General features: G+C 46.7%; 1 protein-coding gene across 4 annotated transcripts in view; it reads left to right on the top strand.

The window, feature by feature from the left end:
* The window catches only part of sh3d21 (SH3 domain containing 21), a 145249-nt gene that overhangs the window by 48094 nt on the left and 75601 nt on the right, over window positions 1–21554 (top strand). For 2 of the 4 annotated variants that reach the window (XM_038801562.1, XM_038801555.1), the window contains exons 4-6: window positions 6871–6986; window positions 9462–9579; window positions 16014–16108. In XM_038801562.1, coding sequence (XP_038657490.1) covers window positions 6871–6986; window positions 9462–9579; window positions 16014–16108 — 329 coding nt within the window. Of the gene's footprint in view, window positions 1–2259; window positions 2333–6870; window positions 6987–9461; window positions 9580–16013; window positions 16109–21554 lie in introns of those variants that run through there. The other 2 variants (XM_038801571.1, XM_038801582.1) reach the window with 2 other exon arrangements.

Here is a 21554-nt window from a genome sequence, read left to right as displayed (position 1 = left end):
AGGCTGGACTATGTCATAGAGGATTTGTAGTCACAAGTAAATATTAAATCAAGAATGTACATATCAATACGTTTTATAACGATGGTACCTACAATAACATGAGTAAAGGCATCCCAACTTGCATGCGGGAGGTGGTGGAGTAGTGGTATTGTCGCAGGGCTAGTTAACTAGAGGTCCTGAGTAATGCTTCTGGGGACCCAGGTTCAAATCCCACCATTGCAAATTTGAATTGAATGAAAATCTGGAATTAAATCATCTAATGATGACCATGAAACCATTGTCGATTGTTATAAAAACCCATTTGTTCACTAATGCCATTTAGAGAAGGAAATGTGCCATCCTTACCTGGCCTACATGTGACTCCAGACCCACAGCAATATAACAATAATGATCTTTATTAGTGTCACAAGTAGGCTTACATTAACACTGCAATGAAGTTACTGTGAAAATCCTCTAGTCGCCACATTCCGGTGCCTGTTCGAGTACACTGGGCGAGATTCTCCGCAAATGCGGAGAGTCGTAAAGGCTGCCGTGAAACCGGCCGTGTTTCACGGCAGCCTTCATGCCCGTTCCCGGGACCCGATTCTCCCCCCCCCCCCCCCAATCGGGGCTAGGAGCGGGACCCCGGGAATCACGGCGTCGCGGCATTAACGACCGTCATTAAGGCCGCGCGCCAAGATGACGGCGGCCGGCTCCAACCAGCGCATGCGCGGGTGACGTCATCACGCCATTGACGGAACCCGAGCATGCGCGGTTCCGCATTTCTCCACCGCCGCCCGACAAGATGTGGCGGCTTGATCTTGTCGGGCGGCGGAGGGGAAATAGTGCGATCACGGGCCTGTCCCCTCCCGAGCACAACGGTGGTGCTCCCGCCCCAAACGGGCCTCTGGATGCCCAAACGTGCATCCAGCGCCCGTTTTTATGATGGCAGCGAGCAGGTGTGTTTGCTGCCGTGATAAAACGGGTGTAAAGGCCCGGCCGCTTGGCCCATCGTAAAAAACAGCGAGCGGCGATTCGTGACGTGGGTCGGGCGAGGGGGGGTGGGGGGGAAGAATAGTGGGAGGGCGTGAAAAATGTCGGGAGGCCCTCCTGCTATTCTCCCACCCGGCGTGGGGGGCGGAGAATCGCGCCCACTGAGTACAATGTGGTTGACTCTTAACTGTCCCCTTAAGGGCAATTAGGGATGGGTAATAAATGCTGGCACAGCCCGCGATGTCCCATGAAAGAATAATAAAAAAAATACCTCCTGTCCATAGAATCCCTACAGTGCAGAAGTGGTTCATTTGGCCCATCATGTCTGCACCGTAGGAGTATTAGAATAGGGTTTTGGCAGCAAATGAGCTGAGACAGGGGTAGAGGCAGGTGCTGTGAGAAAGGAGAAAGCAGATGGTCTTGGTGATGAGATGGCTATCCCAGGGACAATTAGGATGTAGTTCAGTCTCAGACAGCGGATGGGGGGAGGACTGGAGTCAGTGACTAGGAACCTTGGGGTATTTGTGATCATGGCTTTGCTCTTCCCAATATTTAGTTGGAGGAAATTTAAGTTAATCCAGGACTGGAAGACAGACCAGCAGCCTGACAAGAGACAGCGGAGAGGTTGACTGGTGATGGTGAGGTCAGCATTCATGTAGACCCCTAACCCATCCTTTCAGATGATGCCACTGAGCGGCAGCAAGTAAATTTGAATTAGTTGGGGGGGGGGGGGGGGGGTGTTGTCACGATAGATCCTTGGTGGATTGTAAAGGAATGGGAAGAGAAGCCATTGTACATCTTCCTCAGCTAAGACTGGATGTATAAAAGTGTATATAATGTTTTTCACTGCCCAGGTCACCCCAGAGCACTTTAAGACCAATGAAATTCACTTTTGAAGGGAGAACGGAATGGACCGATGTGCTAATAGGATTAGGGTGAAGAAGAGTGGGCAGTCCATGGCGTGGAGCATGAGCACTGGCACAGACCACTTTGGCTGGCTGGTCTATTTTTGTGTTTCTGTGCAACAGGCGGGCAGGTGAGATTATCTTGGCCAATTGATTTCAGGAAGTGGCTTATTACCGCCGTACTATAGTGAAGTGTGTCTTATTGTGGTGTGATACCAATTACTGGGCCAAGCCAATGGAGAAAGCGGTACAAGCGGTTTGATCTGACCATCCACAGGAAATGACACCATCAAAAGCAGCTTCATTCATTGCTGAATAATTTCCTTTGCTTTACAACACTGGCCCACCCAACCCTGGGCGACTTCATTTTGCGTGTCTGATTGGAGCAATAGGTGGAATGTGTTGCTGCTTCAGGAAGGCCAAGCAGTCAGAAACCAGGCTGTCACTCATCCACGGTACAGTGTTGAGCTTGTGTCGGGACTGTGCACAATCTGAATGGACGAAAGTGGGGAATCGAGCCATGGGCAGTCAAAAGGTTAATTGGCCAGGCAGGAAATGTAGATCTGGGTGCAATTAGTGAGTACCCAGGGTTGTAAGCAGAGTTTAGTTTAGATACTTCAATGTTGTGGTGGAGGGTGAGTTCTGTATTTTCCATTGTCATTGATTGTTACTAATCTATATGAAGTCCTATTCAAAATCCATTACCTCTCGGATAATTTTTAATTCGTTGTATATTTTGTATAGATGATTCTAGGTTTCTGATTGTTGTTGAGCAGTACTCTCAGGTTTTGCTTATATCAATATTTGATAGCCACATATCTTGAGGGGTTTTACTGCAGCTCGTGTGGCTGCTGTGTGAGTTAATCTGTGGCTATTCAACCTGAAAGGGAATAGAAACCTCATGTGGGTGCCGTCTGAGAATGGTGATGTTCCCTTGTGGAGAATCTAGAATTAGGAAGCAGAATAACAAGTAAGAGGTCCCTCCTATTTAAGACTAAGATGAGGAGGAATTTCTCCTCTCCAAAGGCCGTTGCCTTTGGAATTCTCTTCCCCAGAGAAGTGGAGGCTGTGTCACTCAATATATTTCAAGGCCAAGTTAGAGGATATTTGATTGACAAGTGTTACTCCACCCTGGGCTAGTGCATGGTCAATTCCAGCCCCACATGCCCAGGGTCTCAACACAAGTGAATGAACCAATAATTGTTATAAAAATTCCTGAAGTTTTTGGCCCTTGGCTACCCAATAATTACAGTCACCAGGTTTGTAAGTTGAAACACAATTAGTGTTTATTTAAAATCGGAATAACAATGAAATATGCAGCAAATGCAACTGGGTAACAACAAGCTAACCTATCACCTCCCTTTAACTGTCCCATCCTCGACCTACAAATGCAAAACAGACAAACACAGAAAGGGAGAAGGGGCAAATATGATAAGGTTGAAGGTCAAAAGGTAAGAGTCTTTGCTTTCAACGGTGGTTCTATAGCATGCATTCCCAGCAGTACGCTTGGCGATTAAAGTCTCTGGTTACAGATAGTTATGGTCTTCTTTGCAGAGTCATTTATTCAGGTTAGAAAATCTAGTACTAACTGCCAACAGGTTTTCTGGACACATACTTTAGTTCTTATCACACTGGCCTTCAGCTTGAGCTTCACATCCAGGCCTGTTTGTTTCTTATATACAATTTATTACCCACCAAAGCTTGCCTTCAGCTCCTAGTTTGACTTCAAACCTTTGCAGTCTCAACAGAATGACATCCAGTCTTGCTGGAGAGCGAGTCAGCCCTCACAGTGACCTTCTGAAAAGGGTTTAGCTGGCTCTTCTGGGAGATAATTAGCAACAGCTTTCTGCAGAGGATTTAGCTGGAACCCCTGCCTCCGTGTTACCAAAACAAAATTGAAAGTTCCTTAGATCTCTGAATCATTTCAGTGCACTAAGATTCAATCACCACCCGTTACTGGGCTGAGCACAGCCTTGTGGGCCAATTCATTAGTCATCACTGATGATAGCCAGTCTAAAACAGCATAGGCCTGTGGACCCTTCTGTTTGAATTAAAGGCACTTAAAAACGCCGAGGTCCTAGGTTCGATCCCGGCCCTGGGTCACTGTCCATGCGGAGTTTGCAATTCTCCCCGTGTTTGCGTGGGTTTCTCCCCCACAACCCAAAGATGTGCAGGGTAGGTGGATTGGCCACGCTAAATTGCCCCTTAATTGGAAAAATTAATTAGGTACACTAAATTTAACAAAAAAAGAAACCTCAGCTGACTCAAGTGAACCTGCAATGACTCCGGATGGGGAGCGGCAAGAAACCAAAGCTGACACAGGTGAACCAGAAACAACTCCAGACGGGGAGCATCGACAAACCAAAACTGACTCAGGTGAAACAGACCAGACTCCAGACGGGGAGAATCGACAAACCAAAACTGACTCAGGTGAAACAGACCAGACTCCAGACGGGGAGAATCGACAAGCCAAAGCTGATTCAAGTAAGCCGGACATGACTCCAGACGGGGAGCGCCGCGAACTCAGTGACGGCATGCACAAGGAAACAGCAGATGCCACAAAGCACGCTGACACGAGTAACTGTGTGAAGGACTCGTATTATCCACAGAGTGCGGTCCTTGAGTGCAGCAAACATGACAACAAAACCAACAAACAAAACAACAACATCAAAGACAATAACAAGAAGCATACCAGCGGCAACAACGTCGACAACAAGCACAACAAAAGCGACACTAATGGAACCACGACTGGTATGAAATGGTACAACTCTGCCAATGCGGGACACTGTTACTGCTCAGCTTGGTACAATGACATACCATGGCAGGACGACACAGATTGCATTCATCGCTACCACAAGCATCGGAAGAAAAAAAGAGTCCACATCAGATAACAAAGTGATTTGACCACTTCTTGGTTCCTTATGCACAGGAACACTGATGGTGTTCACAAGGACATGCCACCATGAACATCACCAACTCACCAACCAAACAAGAAAGACACTCGACCATAATAATTAATGACTTTTGGACTCATGCATTTGATTTGAACATATTGTTTAATGATCACTGTTATCATAACTTGTACATAGCATCACTTATCTACCTGTTTTTGTTCAATTTTCTTTAACACTAGATCTACAGAAAATATGTAACACAAAAAAGGGGAGGATGTGATGATATGCATCACTGTAAATACACAAGAGGTTAATGTAAATACACGTAGACTAGCTAGACACTAGAGGGAGCACCAGAGACATGACACACAGACATTCAACCAATAGGCCAGTAAGATAGGACACGACCAATGGGCATTCAAGACATACACAGAGGTGACACTACCACAGGAGGGCATTACACCAACCCATATATAAGGACACAGCACACATGATCTTCCTCTTTCCAGTGGAGACACTCAGTGAGTACACAGGGTTGATTGAACACATCACCCCGACCACATGGATTGTAGCAGACTGGTTAGATAGTCTGAGTAGCTATAGCAGGATTAACAGGAGAGTCGAATCCAAGTAGGAGAATTTTTAACAGTTTAATAAATGTGTTAAAGCTATCTCCAAGTCTAAACCTTCCTTTGTCAGAGTGTACATCAAGGAAGCAGCTTATGCTACGTCAAGAGTGTAACAAAACAGTTAGTGCTGGGTTAGTTGGTCTCTTGTAGCCACCTAAGATGGACACTGGGCTACCAAAATGGAGAACTGCTAAGGCTGCAGGAAGAAAACAGTCTTAGCCAGGACAAGCAGTTTGCAGAAGGCTAATTAGCATTCTGCACGTATCGAAACCAGTTTATGGCCAGGTGCAAGATCTCAACCAAAGGTGTAAATGGCAACAACGCTTTGCATAGTAATGAGGCGATCAAGATCCAGGCCAGCACAATAGATACATTTAGATATGAATAGATACTTTTGAGAGAGGCCCAGACGAAACGGCACCATAAGTATCCATCACAGAGACCCATAGAGACCGCCCCACCCATCGAGAAGAAACCCTCAGATTGGGGGATTTGTAAGATATCGATTGGGAAATGACCCAATCGATACATGGCAGGTAAAGGCCCGCCCCGAAGAGGCACGGACTTTGGGGGACCTATAAAGGCACATGGTTCTGTCTGTTGACTCCGGCCCAGATCTGCTGTTTTGCTCCGGCTCTGTTGCATCCTGACTCCGACCCCAGCCTCCAGATCCTGTCTTTCATCACCGGCCGTTGAGCACCAGCCATCGTTCAGTAAGTGCCAAAACGACGCTCGCTACATGACCCCAGCATTGCTTATACTCTAGCCGACTATTAGAGAACAGAAGGTGCAGTCCAGAAGGGAACAAAGGCCTTGTCCCCTGACCTTGCTGGTTCCTACTTAGATAAGTATTTAGTCGTTTAATAGTAGAAATAAGTATTAGTCTTTAGCGTATGCATGCGTATTTATTATATTGGTTATAATAAATATTAATCGTTTGAACTTACTAATCGGTGTACAGTTTTATTACTTTGAACCTGACCTTGATATACTTGTGAGGTGTCTAAATACGGCACCTGGCGACTCCGAGCTGAAATTACATACACAGAGCTGTAGTAGTGTTAAGCACACGGCCTTTAAACGGAGGCGTGTTAATACACTCCAATAAACGTGTAATACACTCAAGTAAAACGTTCAACACTCTGGGACGGTGGAAAGGGTGTTAGTACTGGCCAAAGAAGGCCTTGACTCCCAGGGAAGGGGAAGCTTTCTGGCTGACTCAGCGAGAGGCTTTATTGCTGACATTTTGAGGATTGGGCTCTGAGGTGATGCCTTTCATCGCTGAATAGCCTGAAAAAGACATGATCTGGGCTCACTCAATGGTATGTCCTGGGGCTGTGTCCTAGAAAGGACATCATTAGAGGGAAAATCCACAGAGCTGTGAGTATAGGAGTAATGTATAAGGGTGACTGCTGATTGTAGCACTACTCCAAACTGAGAGAGAGCTGATGAGCAGGTCTGTGGTTACAGAGAGAGCGGTGAAGAAGAGGAAGCAGAGATGGTGTGAGGTGGTCATCTCGTACAGTCCTTCAAAATCTGAAGAGCTGGAACTCAACCTGGGAGATGTCATTGAGATTCTCGATGAGGTGAGATCCCATTCCAAATAAAAGTTTACAAATGAACAAGTTTGTCTTCATCACAGTCCATTGAACTTCTATCTGTACTGTTGTTTTCTTTAATGGACATAATGGGGACAGTATAGTTAGGTGGATAGATACGGTTCTCTGCGTGAGCCCTGAAGGATGCACTGCCGGCCCTGTGCCAGTGTTAAGTATATCTCCTCAGGACTAAAGAGGAACTTGAAGTGGGATGGGGAGGATCCAGTTGACATAGGTAGAATTAAGAAAGAGATTCTGCTGAGGGAATATGAACAGCCAAGGGATAAATCAAGAAACAGAACCTCAAAGATAATAATCTCTGGATCATGAGCAAATTGGCACAAGATAAATAAGATCAGAGAGATGATTGCATGGCTCAAAGACTGGTGTGGCAGAAAAGGGTTTTGATTCATGGGGTCCTGGCACCAGCCCTGGTAAAGAGGGAGCTGTACTGTTGGGATGGCCTTTATATGAACCAGAGCACTGGCCAATAATGTAAGGAGCACTGCAGAGAGGACTTTAAATTAAATAGTGAGGAGGAGGGTTTGTGTGAGGGGAGAATTGGAAAGCATTAGTGCAGGGTAGTGAAGGGACACAGCATGTAAGGCCACTCAGATTCCTCTGTACCAGAGCATTGCTAAATCTCTCTCCAATTAAATAATATTTTGCTTTTAGATTCTTCCTTCCGAAATGGACAAATTCATATTTTCCCACATTACACGCCATCTGACTGACCCTGGTGGAACCCAAACTGAGCGACAGCGAGCAGGTTATTGCGAAGCAAGTGTCGCTTGATAGCACTGTTGATGACCTCTTCCACCGCTTTACCAATGGTCAAGAGTAGACTGATCGGATGGTAATTGGTCGGTTTGGATTTGTCCTGCTTTTTGTATGGAGGACATCTTGAGCAATTTCCTGGGCTAAATCGCTGCCTTTTACAGCAGACCAAGGCAGGCCAGCAAGCACGGCTCAATTTCCGTACCAGCCTCCCCGAACAGGCGCCGGAATGTGGCGACTAGGGGCTTTTCACAGTAACTTCATTTGAAGCCTACTTGTGACAATAAGCAATTTATATTTCATTTCATTTCATTTTTTCGTGTTGCAGCTCTACTGGAACAGCTTGGCTAGGGGCACGGCGAGTTCTGCAGTACAAGTCTTTAGTACTACTGCCGGAATATTGTCAGGGCCCATAGCCTTTGCAGCATCCAGTGCCCTCATTCAACACAGTAGCACAGTGGTTAGCACAGTTGCATCACAGCTCCAGCGTCCCAGGTTCGATTCCCCACTTGGGTCACTGTCTGTGCGGGGTCTGCAAGTTCTCCCCATGTCTGCATGGCTTTCCTCCGGGTGCTCTGGTTTCCTCCCACAGTGCAAAGATGTGCAGGTTAGGTGGATTGGCCATCATAAATTGCCCTCGGTGTCCAAAAAGATTGGGTGGGGTTACGGGGATAGAGTGGAGGCGTGGGCTTAAGTGGGGTGCTCTTTTCAAGGATCGGTGCAGACTCGATGGGTCGAATGGCCTCCTTCTGCACTGTAAATTTTATGATTTCTTGATATCATGTGGAGTCAATCGAATCGGCTGAAGACTGACATCTATGATGCTGGGGACCTCCGGAGGAGGCTTTGATGGATCATCCATCTGAAATGTGTTTGTAATGTTGGGTCTATGTGCTCACTATGTTTGATGCTTATTTGTATGAATCAAAGTGATTTATTAAACAGCGCAACCATTGAGTGAATAAATATTAAAGTTGTACCTTTCCCACCAACAGAGTGTCTTGTACACTCAGAGGGAGTGTAATCAGTGACGATAGTGAGATGTTGCCCTGGTGACAAACAGAGTTGCATCTCCACAGCTGTCAACAGCCTGCAATTCCCAACCTCGCAGTCCTTTCAGAGCACCAAATCCACAAAGATTGCAGTGGTCCAAGGAGAAAGTTCAACATCTCCTTCTCAGTTCAACAAGAGATGGCCAATCATGTTGACCACTTCTGTGTGACACACAACCTAAGGATAAACCAATAAGACATTGGATATTTTGCTGAATGGTGGTGCAAAGCCCTTAGGATCATAGAATCGTACTACACAGAAGGCCTTTGCTGGGTCTTTGAAAGATCCAATTAGTTCCTCTCCCTTGTTTTGTCCCCACAGCTTTGTCAATAGCAATTGTATATCCGATTCCCATTTGAAATTTACTATTGAATTTGTTTCTGACACCCTCTCAGCAGTACACTCCTGATCATAATAACTCATTGCATAAGAAATTCTCCTCATCTCCTCCCTGATCCTTTTGCTAATCACTGTGAACCTGTGTCCTCTAGTTACAAACTCTCCTCCCAGTGGAAACAGTTTTTCCTGATCAATTCCATCAAAAAAACCATATAATGTTAAACTGAGACTTGCACTAACGCTACATTGTGCAAAACTAAATCTAATTTATTTTTGAATTGATTTGACTTTTAGATTGAAGATGGCTGGTGGATAGGCAGAAAGAATGGAAAAACCGGGAGATTCCCATCTAATTTTGTCATAGAAATGGACAAAACTGAAGGAAAGTCTCAATGCCCAGTTACCACGTCAGGTGTGACTTTTGATTTATTGGTTCAATGAACAATTGTGAATGGCTTCAGTTCAATTGGTTGATACCCTCTTGGGTGCAACATTTGTCTGTCCCTCCTGTAAGTGGATTTCACATTCTTTACAATCTGGAGAGCACCTTCACTCTATAACATCCAGATAAGCAAGATAGTGACCCAGGGCATGCAACAATAAGATCCCTCATTTTGTTATTGGATACTTTGATTGCCACACGCATTCCTTCTACCTTTAGAAGGCAGAATGATAAAACACTTGCGTGACAAAGTAAATTTTGAATGAATAAACGGGTTTATTTTATCTGAAGTATATCAATGACAATGTACTCTGGTGAGTGAGAATGGGGAATTAATAATAGATAAGAAGGAAATGGCAGATGGAGTGAGCAAACATTGTCTTTCTGTCTTCACGATAGAGGATACAAAAAATTTCCAATAATAGCTCTAAATCAGTACGTGGCAGGGAGAGAAGAACTTGATGAAATTACAAGAGAAGCGGTACTCAGCTAACTAATGGAGCTCTGGGGTGACAAATCTCCGGGTCCTAATGAGGCAGTAGATGTGTTGGTGTTAATTTTCCAAAATGCGGCAGATTCTGGAAACGCTCATTCAGACTGGAAAGTAGCAAATGTGGCCCCTCGATTTAAGATGGGAGGGAGGCAGAAAACAGGAACTATCGACCAGTTTGTTTGATACCTGTCATGGGAAAGTGTTAGAATTGATTTTTCAGGACATTGTAGCTGGGCAGTTAGGAGAACTCAAGGTAATTGGGAAGAGTCAGCATGGCTTTGTGAAAGGAAAATCATGTTTAACCAATTCATTGGAGTTCTTTAAGGATTAACATGTGCTGTGGATAAAGGGGAGCCTGTAGATGTACTGTAATTGGATTTACAGAGGCATTTGATAATATGCCATGTGAAAAATTATTGCACAAAATATAAACTTATGGTATATGGGGTAATATACTAGCATTTGTAGAAGATTAGTTTGCTGACAGAAAATTGAGAGTATGCATAAAAGGGTATTTTTTGATTGGCAGGATGTGACGAGTGGAGTCCCGCAGGGGTATGTCCTGGACATCAACCTTTTACATCAATTACTTAGATGAGGGGAGTGAAGGCACGGTAACTAAATTTGCAGATGACAAAATAAGGTAGAAAATTATGTTGTGAAGAGGATGTAAGGTGCTGCAGGTGGATATGGATAGGTTGTGTGAGTGGGTAAAGATCTGGCAGATGGAGTATAATGTGGGAAAATGTGAAGTTGTTCACTTTGGCAGGAAGAATAAAGAAGCAGAGCATTACTTGAATGGAGAATGACCGCAGAATTCCGAGGTGCAGAGGGATCTAGGTGTTCTAATGCACGTGTCACATGAAGTTAGCATGCAAGTACAGCAAGTAATTAAGAAGTAATCTATCATTTAATCTTTATTGCCCCTTGTACGGTATGTAATAACACATTCACCACACTACCTTTGTTAATGGGCTGAACTAACTTTACAAACTAGTGGCCCCTAAACTAATGGTCACTAATCATTCTTAATATGGACTGTTTATGCTCACATCTCATATTCGAACCAAGAGAGAAAAGCAAAGATTAATATCTGACCTCCCATCCACCTCTCAGCTCCCTGTTTTAACAATTGGTTCGCCATGTCAGTCAAACCTACCACCTCAAATGATAAACCTCCCCATTTGGTGTGGAGATAAGTACAGCCACATGATCTGTTTAGCTGGATGAGCATCCAGAATGGAAACTATTCCAACCAGAAAGGTGCAGGTATTGCCAAGAATTATTGGATAATCCACATTGTCTCAAACTGAGATCAGTGTCTTTTGCAATACTCAGCTTCCAGCTTCTTGAAATGTTTGGCTTTAATCCCTTCAGTACCTGGCGTATTCCCAAACAAGATCTCAAATGCCAGAGGCAGATGTACCTCCCTCCTATCTCACCCACACAGTGGAAATAAGCAAAGAAATCAAAACTTTCAATGTTCATGCAAAATCTCATCTGTTTCTCTGATTACACTCTTGTCCAGGAGTTATAGCTGTACCAGTATCTTTCTTGTGGAGGCTGAGGCCTGAGGGAGAATCATTTTAACTGGGGTAACAGGTCAGCTGCCATTGGAACCTTCTTTCCAATTTCACTGCCACTGACAACAATGGAAATAATTATTATGGGGCGGGGGGGGGGGGGGGGGGGGGGGTGTGATTTACAGACAGGCAGCCAATCAATATTGCCCCTCTCACTCTATCATCCAACAGGCCTCGGTGAGTGCGTGGGTTTCTGCGATGGGTTGAAAGTATAATCATTGGAAATTAAAGACAGACGAGAGAGCTGTTTTGCTGTTGGGTTGTTTGTGTGGGAGTTGATGTATTTGGTTGTTTTGTTACAGTTTTCCATTGTTTATCTGATTGCAATAAACAAGATGAAGATTTTTACCGAGGGTTTAAGTGGAGCAGAATGAACAGGCGATTCCACGCCCAAAGTTCCCTTTAAGTTGTGCAGCTGCTCAGCAGCCTGGAAAGGTCTATTGAAGGTCACATACATGTTGGCTTCTTTTAGTTACTCTGCATATGTGGCTGCACAAAAAGATGTCAAGGGCCCACACATTTACTGAGCAGGGGTGTCTTGCTGCAATTATACAGGGCCTTGGTGAGGCCACACCTGGAGTATTGTGTGCAGTTTTGGTCTCCTTATCTGAGGAAGGGAGTGCAGAGAAGGTTTACCAGATTGATTCCTGGGATGGTGGGACTGACGTATGGGGAGAGATTGAGTCGGTTAGGATTGTATTTGATGGAGTTCAGAAGAATGAGGGGGGATCTCAGAGGAACGTATAAAATTCTCACTGGACTGTTCATGGTAGATGCAACAAGGATGTTCCCGATGGTGGGTGAGTCCAGAATCAGGGTTCACAGTCTGAGGATGCGAGATAGACCATTTCGGACAGCGATGAGGAGAAATGTTTTCACCCAGAGAGTGGTGAGCCTGTGGAATTCGTTAACATAGGAAGTAGTAGAGCCCAAAACACTGTATGGCTTCAAGAACCAGTTAGACATAGCACTCAGTACGAAGGAGTTCAAAGGATTTGGGGGAATGCGGGATTAGGCTATTGGATTGGATGATCAGCCATAATCATAATGAATAACGGAATGGCTGGAACGGTTGAATGGCCTCTTCCTGCTCCTATGTTTTTATGTTTCTTTCTTTCTATGATAGAACCATAGAATCCCTGCAGTGCAGAAGAAGACCATTGGAGGCCATTGAGTCCATCGATTCTGCACCGACACTCTGAAAAATCACCCTACATAGGCCCACTCCCTCGCCCTATCCCCGCAACCCCACCTAACCTGCTCACCTTTGTACACCAAGGGGCAACGTAGAATGGTCATTTCACTTAACCTGAAAATATTTGGATTGTGGGAGGAAACCAGAGCACCCGGCGAAAAACCCCAGCACAGATAGGGAGAACGTGCAAATATCACACAGTCAGTCACCCAAGGCCGCAATCGAATTCGGGACCCTGGTGCTGTGAGGCAGCAGTGCTAACCACTGTGCCACCTGTGCCCTTTCCTTTTTCTCTTTTCCTGAATTTCTAATTGTTACATTTTAAATAAACTTTAGCTAATTTAATTGCCTCATTTCTCAAAGAACTTGGTCTGTCTGATAACCCTTGCAATTTGAAATGTTGACTCTGCTTTCGATAATCTCAGCGTGCGTGAGTTTGTACGTTCTTCATGTGTCTGCAGGGGTTTCCTCTGGGCGCTCTGGTTTCCACCCACAGTCCAAAGAATGTTCTTCCTCTCGAGGGAGGTTGCGTGCAGATTAGGTGGGTTGGCCACGCTAAATTGCCTTTTAGTGTTCAAAGGTTATGTGGCGTGTTGGGGATAGGACAGGGGAGTGGGCCTGTGTAGGGTGCTCTTTCCGAGGGTCGGTGCAGACTTGTTGGCCTCCTTCTGCACTGTAGGGATTCTAATGCTGAGGATAAACTGAAAGCGTCTAAATGCTAGAGCTGGTGAATGGAGATTCAGTAAATTAAGTTTCTCTCTGAGGGTTGCTGTATTAAGGATTCATTAAATGACATTGCCATTACTTCGGCTCCTTGCTAAACAATGCGTTAGGGGGAGAAATATTGGCTAAATAAAGGGGAAAGAGGATTTGTTGCCTTAATAATGGATAGATTCACAGGTTTAAAGAGGTGCAGTCTAAATTATACAGGGCTGTTCCTCAGTGACTTACTGGGAAATCACTAGGGTTGTTTGAAGAGTGGGAAAATAGATGGGTCAATAATGTTACAGCCAGGTGAGGAGGAGTTATCTGGCGACCCTCCATTCAGCCTCCTTGACTGGGCATTACAAAGCTTTTGTAAAATTTATTTTCCACGTGGTAGCATTTTCTGAATCAAAATATATTTGTGCTATTTATATAGCGAACAATAAGGAACCAATCAAACAAGGTTTTCTTGAGTCAAGGAAAAAATATACAGATGTCACCATAGCCTGCTACCCCTTTGAGGGTCACTACACCTCAGAGCTGAGACGGTGGGATCTTTGTGAATAACCTTGGGACTCAGTCCAGCGCCTCCACAGTCGGGGGAGGGCCATATTCGGGGTGGACATATTCGGGGCTGGGGACATTGTGGTGGGGCGGTCGAGCCAGCCAAAGGGGGGGACTATTTTGCGGGCTGGGTCCGCGAGCGGCACCCGCCATGAGTCACGGCGTGGCCGCTGCAGGCTGCCGCCGTGCGCATGTGTGGCCATGGACCCGGCAATTCTCCAGGGCGTATCGGCAGCTAGAGCCGGTTGCTCTAAGCTGCCTCCCTGCTAGCCCCCAGCAAAACAGGGGAATCGGTGGCCGTTTTGGACCAGGTTTCCTGGTGTGTAATGCCACCGTTCCCATGCCGGCGTGGGGACATAGTCTCCAAATCGGAGAATCCAGCCCCTTAGCTGGTACAGGAATAGAACCCACACTATTGGCATCACTCCACATCACGAATCAACTGTTCAGCCAACTGAGCTAGCCGACCCTAACATATTTGTCAGCTACTAAATCCAAGGGAAAAATAATAAAAGAATGATGTTACATACTTGCAGGTAACAGAAGTAAGAACAGTTAGAGTCCAAATAAATAGTTAAAAGAATATACGGTTAAGTCGTTTGCTTCTCCTTGAGGTGCAGATTGTTGAATATCGCGGTCCTTTTAAGTTAGTTGGTTCCTTTAAAATCCTAGGGTTGAATTGAAGTCCATATTGCTGCATTTGCTGGAGGTGATTTCCTTTTTTTCATCCCAAAGCCTGCCTCCCAAAGATTGATAAATTTCTCCTGAGGTTCTTTCCAATGTATATTCACTATCTCTTGTGCTGGATTTTTAGATGGTAGAGGCGGACGGGGCTTTACAGAATCACAGAATTGTTACAGTGCAGAAGGAGGCCATTTGGCCCATCGGTTCTCCTCTTACTAAGCCATAAGCGTTATTCAGCTGAAGGTGCTGCACAGGGCGCATATGACTGGGACCAGGTTGAGCCGATTCTTTGGGGGTGAGGACAGGTCCACAATATTCCAGCTGAGGTCTAACTAGTGTCTTGCATAAGTTCAACATAACCTCCCTGCTCTTGTACTCTATGTCCCTGTTAATAAAGTCCAGATTACTATCTGCCTTATTAACTGTTCTCCCCTTCTGTCCTGCCACCTTCAATGATCTATACACATATACAGCCAGGTCCCTCTTGTCATGAATCTGTCTCACAACAGCAGTAAATGAATTTAACAAAACATAATAGGATGCAAGATGCCCAGCAACAGGGAGAAATCTGCCTTGAGACAACTGTAAACAGGAGAGAAAAGGCCACATTAATGTGCATCTCTCTCAATAACGTGATTATAAGCCATTTAGATAATAATCAGGATTGAATAGCTTCTGAGGAGAAACAGTTTATAGATGATTGGGAATATTGTGAGGTGTATATATGTTAATGTATAGTCAAGGAAGTTGATAGGGGCGGACAGCTGAATACACAGAAGGCATAATCAAAGAGATGCAAAGGTAAAATTGACTGAGAATCCAAGGAGTTAGTTAACATCTAGCAGTCTCAGAGAGCAGAAAGGCTTGTTCCAGCCCCCAAGCCTGAAAGCCAGCAACCTAGAGGTCAAGTTTACATGAAACAAGCCTCAAAGTCTTCGAGCCAAGGCAGCAGAAAACCAATGTAACAGCAGTTTTACATATTTTTGCTGGACCAAAAAAAGGCGTTTCCCAGCTTGAGTATCATATCTGTATTGTGCAGTAACTATAAGCTGGTTAATTTGGAAGTTGTTTGGTGCAATCTTACTAGCCCCTCTGCCTTATTCCTGCTTCGTGTGGGCAACTAACATTTTCCTCACTAATTTAGTTGACTATGTTTTAATGGAGTAATCTTTCTTCTCAGGAAAGGAATATTATAAGGCAATATCTGACTATGTTGCAAGCACAGATGCTGAACTCAGTCTGCACATCGGAGATGTCATCCTCATTTTGGAGAAGGTAATCACTCCTCTTAATGTAAAAATCCACCCATGAGCTTCAATAAAATAAATCACATACAATCCTGATGTAAAAAGGCAAACTCTGCAAACTTGTGATCCGGAATAATTGGTGATAAAGGCTTTCCCCGTAGCCCCCTTCTGGTTTAACCTGGTGGCAAGTTTTGAGGGGAGGGGATTCCCTTAGTTCAGCTTGTTGGACCTTTCAGGTTAAGAATGGAAAGAGGTGCTGAAGGAAATGCAAGTGCTGAAGAGATAAGCACGCTGTCTGATCCACGGCTGACACCATTAGGAATAAAGTGAGCAGGTACGACCTCCGCAAAGCCATCCGAGATGCCAAGAGAGAATATCAAACTAAGCTAGAGGCACAGACAGACTCTCGGCGGTTGTGACAAGGACTAAACAACATAACGGGCTACAAAGCGAAGCCGAGCAGTATCTCCGGCATCAGCGTACCCCTCCCCGATGAACTTAATGCATTCTATGCTCGGTTTGAGCAGGTAACCAGCAATCTGCTGTCGAGTGCCCCAGCAGCCCATAACTCACCCATACGCACCATCACAGCTTCCGAAGTCAGATCAGCCTTCCTGAAAGTGAACCCACGGAAGGCGATGGGCCCGGACAGGATCCCTGGTTGTGTACGCAGAGCCTGCGCGGACCAGCTGGCAGAGGTGTTCGTGGACATCTTTAACCTGTCCCTACTCCACTCCGAGGTCCCCACCTGCTTCAAGAAGACCACCAACATACCGGTACCAAAGAAGAACCAGGCAACGTGCCTCAATGACTACCTCCCGGTGGCCCTGACATCAGTTGTAATGAAGTGCTTCGAGAGGCTGATCATGAAGCACATCACCTCCATACTCTCGGAACGCCTTGACCCACTTCAATTCGCATACCGTCGCAACCGTTCCACATCAGACGTCATTTCCCTGGCCCTACACTCATCCCTAGAGCATCTCGAAAACAAGGACTCCTACATCAGACTCCTATTTATTGACTACAGCCTTCAACACCATAATCCCAGCCAAGTTCATATCAAAGTTCCAAAACCTAGGACTTGGCTCTCCACTCTGCAACTGGATTCTTGATTTTCTGACCAACAGACCACAATCAGTAAGAATGAACACCAACACCTCCTCCACAATAGTCCTCAATACCGGTGCCCCGCAAGGCTGCGTACTCTTTCCCATCTACTCCCTGTACACACACGACTGCGTGGCAAAACGTGGTTCCAACTCCATCTACAAGTTTGCTGATGATACAACCATAGTGGGTCGGATCTCGAATAACGACGAGTCAGAATACAGGAGGGAGATAGAGAACCTAGTGGAGTGGTGTAACGACAACATCTCTCCCTCAATTCCAGCAAAACTAAAGAGCTGGTCATCGACTTCAGGAAGCAAAGTACTGTACACACCCCTGTCAGCATCAACAGGGCCACGGTGGAGATGGTTAGCAGTTTCAAATTCCTAGGGGTGCACATCACCAAAAATCTATCCTGGTCCACTCATGTCAACGCTTTCACCAAGAAAGCACAACAGCGCCTATACTTCCTCAGGAAACTAAGGAAATTCGGCATGTCCACATTAACCCTTTTACAGATGCACTATAGAAAGCATCCTATCGGGCTGCATCACAGCCTGGTATGGCAACTGCTCGGCCCAGGACCACAAGGAACTTCAGAGAGTCGTGAATACCGCCCAGTCCATCACACGAACCTGCCTCCCATCCATTGATTCCATCTACACCTCCCGCTGCCTGGGGAAAGCAGGCAGCATAATCAAAGACCCCTCCCACCCGGCTTACTCACTCTTCCAACTTCTTCCATCTGGCAGGAGATACAGAAGTCTGAGAACACACACCAACAGACTCAAAAACAGCTTCTTCCCCACTGCCACCAGACTCCTAAATGACCCTCTTATTTATTGACTGACCTCATTAACACTACACCCTGTATGCTTCATCCAATGCCAGTGCTTATGTCATTACATTGTATATCTTCTGTTGCCCTATTATGTATTTTCTTAAATTTTGTTTAATTCCCTTTTCTTCCATGTATGGAATGATCTGTTGAGCTGCTTGCAGAAAAATACTTTTCCTGTACCTCGGTACACGTGACAATAAACAAAATCCAATCCAATCCAAAGTGCGGGGCTGTATTGCATTAGATAAGCCCCGATTTCCAAAGGCCAGGAAGGTTTAGACAGCAACCATCTGGCACTAATAGAGTGCCTGTAAACGTAATAAAATAGCCTTTAAGGTGGTGAAAACATAAAAGGAAACTAGACAGTGATGATGAGAAAAAGCATAATCAAAGATATTTTGGGGAGTGTCTTGCTGGGGTGCAACTTGATAGAACAAAAGACAGTTCCAGAAGGTGGAAGCACATTTGCCGCTGGATTTGTGATTAAAAACAGAGGACTGGATTCTCCGTCAGCGGGGTTCTCTGTCTGCTGGTATTGCACCCACGCCCGCGGGTTTACGGGCGGCATGAGGTGGCCACAATGGAAATTCCCATTGTCAGGTGGCTAGATGGAGAATCCCACGGCTGGTGAGGACACTCCCCCAAGGAACACACAGGAGAATCCCACAGAGGGAGTCTGTGTAGATTGTGCACTTTCTCCCCATGTCTGCGTGAGTTTCCTCCATGTTTTCCGGTTTTCATACACAGTGCAAAGATGTGCAGGTTATGTGGATTGTCCAGGCTCAATTTCCCCTTAGTTTCCAAAGATGTGTGGGTTCAGTGAGGTTATGGAGATAGGGCGGCGGATTGGCCTTAGGCAGGATGCTCTTTCAGAGAGTAGGTGCAGAGTTGATGGGCCAAATGGCCTCCTTCTGCACTGTAGGAATTCTATGATTCTATTCTATGATTCTTTTTTTTAAAAAATATTTTAAGGAGGCATTTATAACTTTAACATTTTAACATTTCAAACAACAGAGCGGTCCAACACACGCAAAAACCCCACAATAACACCCCCAACTCACCCCAGCTCTAAGCCTAACTACCCATACATGATTCCCTGCCCTTATTCATCACTTTCATGCCTCTCCCTCACCCCCCTCCTCCCCCTGCTGACGGTCAATTCTCCTTAAAGAAGTCGATGAATGGCTGCCACCTTCAAGCAAAACCCTTTAATGGACCTCTTCAGGTGAACTTTATTTTCTCTAGCCTAAGCAACCCTGCCATGTCACTGACCGATACTCCCGATTTGGAGGCTCCGAGTCCCTCCATCCCAGCAAAGCCCACCTCCAGGCCACCAGGGAGGCAAAAGCCAAAACGGCGGCCTCTTCCCCCCCCCCCCCCCCCCCCCCCCGGGCTCCCGGATCTTCCGACACCCCAAATATTGTAATATTGTCACCTCTGGACTCGGAGTCACCCTCCCTTCCAGGACCTCTGACATGACATCTGAGAATCCCTGCCAAACTCCCCTCAGCCCTCGGACACGCCCAAAACATATGGATATGGTTCGCAGGACTTTCTCCACACCATCCACATCTGTCCTCCACCTCCTCAAAAAAACCTACTCATCCGGGCAACAGTCATATGAGCCCTGTGGACCATTTGGACTGGATCAGGCTGAGCCTGACACACAACGAGGATGCATTGACTCTCCGCAGAGCCTTGTCCCATAACCCAACTTCCAACTCCCCTCCCAGCTCTTCCTCCCACTTCCTCTTCACATTCCCAATTGGAACCCCTTCCTACTCCATCAGTTCCTAATATATTTCCGAGACCCTCCCCTCCCCAACCCCTGTTTTTGACATCACCTTCTCCTGTAGTCCCCTTAGTGGGAAGCGAGGAAAGCCCGGAACATGCCTCCGGACAAAATCACGCTCTTGTAAGTATCAGAATCCATTCCCCCCTGGCAACTCAAATTCCTCCTCTAGCTCCTCCAGGCTCTGGAAATCCTCCTCAACGAAGAGATCCCCAAATCTCTCAGTCCCTGCCCGCTCCCACCTTCTGAAGCCCCCCCCCCCCCCCCCCCCCCCCGAGCAAACATGTGATTATTACAGAACGGTGATCATACGGACGCCCCTCCAATCTCATGTGCTGCCTCCATTGCCCCACACTTTCAGAGCTGCGACTACCACTGGACTTGTGGAGTACCGAGCCGGCGAGAACGGCAGAGATGCCATTAACAAAGCTTTCAGAATCGTGTCCTTGCAAGATGCTGCCTCTACCCACTCCCACATCGACCCCTCCCCCACTACCCATTCCCTAACCATCAATACATTAGCTGCCCAGTAATAGTTAATAAAGTTCGGAAGGGCCAAGCACCCCAACCTGTCCCCCGCTCAAGAAGGACCTTCTTCACCCCCGGGGCTTTCCCGGCCCATATGAAATCCGTAATCGCTGCATTCATCTTCCTAAACAATGCCTGAGGGATGAAGATTGGAAGACACTGAAACACAAACAGCAATTTCGGGAGGACAGTTATTTTCACAGTGTGTCCCCTCCCCGCCAATAACAGCGGGAGCACGTCCTACCTACGGAAGTCCCCTTTCATTTGCTCAATCACCCTGCCCAAATTTGGTTTATGGAGCTGACCCCAGTCTCTTGCCACTTGAATCCCCAGGTACCTAAAACTCCCTCCCACCACTTTGAACGGCATCTCCCTCAGTGAATCCCGCCCCTGCTGGCTGCCGAATTCTCCATGGGGGCGGGAATCGCGCCTCGGCGGCCGCTGGCAGCGCCCCCCCCCCCCCCTTCCCCCGGCGATTCTCAGGCCCACGATGGACCAAGTGGCCGCCCATTTTCGGCCAGTACGCCAGCATATGTTACGACAGGTACTTACCACCGGGACCTGGCTCTGCGGGCGGCCTCCGGGGTCGTCGGGGGGATCTGGCCCCGGGGGGGTGCCCCCATGGTGGCCTGGCCCACGATCGGAGCCCACCGATCCACGGGTGGACCTGTGCCGTGGAGCACTCTATTCCTCCATGCCGGCTGGTGTGCCGGTCCGCGATGGTCGGTGCGGAGATGTACCCCCCTGCGCATGCGCTGAGATGACGCCAGCAACGCTGGCGCTCCTGTGCATGCACCAACTCACGCCGGCCTGTGGTGGCCTTTCGGTGCCGGTTGACGTGGCACCAAGCCTCTACCGCGCCAGCCGGCACGGTGCAAACCACTCCGGCACTGGCCTAGCTCCTGAAGGTGCGGAGGATTCCATACATTTGGGTGCGGCCCGCCGCTGGAGTGGTTCACGCCACGCCTTCATGCCGGAGTTGCCCGCCCCGCCGGTTTCCGAAGAATTCCGCCCCCTATGTTCCACCTTCCCTCTCACTATGCCCCGCCAAACATTCAACGCTCTCAGCGCCATTGCCAAAGGCTCTATGGCCAAGACAAACAGTAGTGGGGAGAGTGGACATCACTGTCTCATCCCCTGACACAGACTAAAATATTCCGATCAAACTCGATTTGGCCTTACATTCGCCTGTTGCCTCATATA

The sequence above is a fragment of the Scyliorhinus canicula genome, chromosome 1, assembly GCF_902713615.1.
Source record: "Scyliorhinus canicula chromosome 1, sScyCan1.1, whole genome shotgun sequence".
Classification (NCBI taxonomy): domain Eukaryota; kingdom Metazoa; phylum Chordata; class Chondrichthyes; order Carcharhiniformes; family Scyliorhinidae; genus Scyliorhinus; species Scyliorhinus canicula.
Note: the sequence above shows the minus strand (reverse complement) of the source record. Positions and strands in the feature narration are given on the sequence as shown.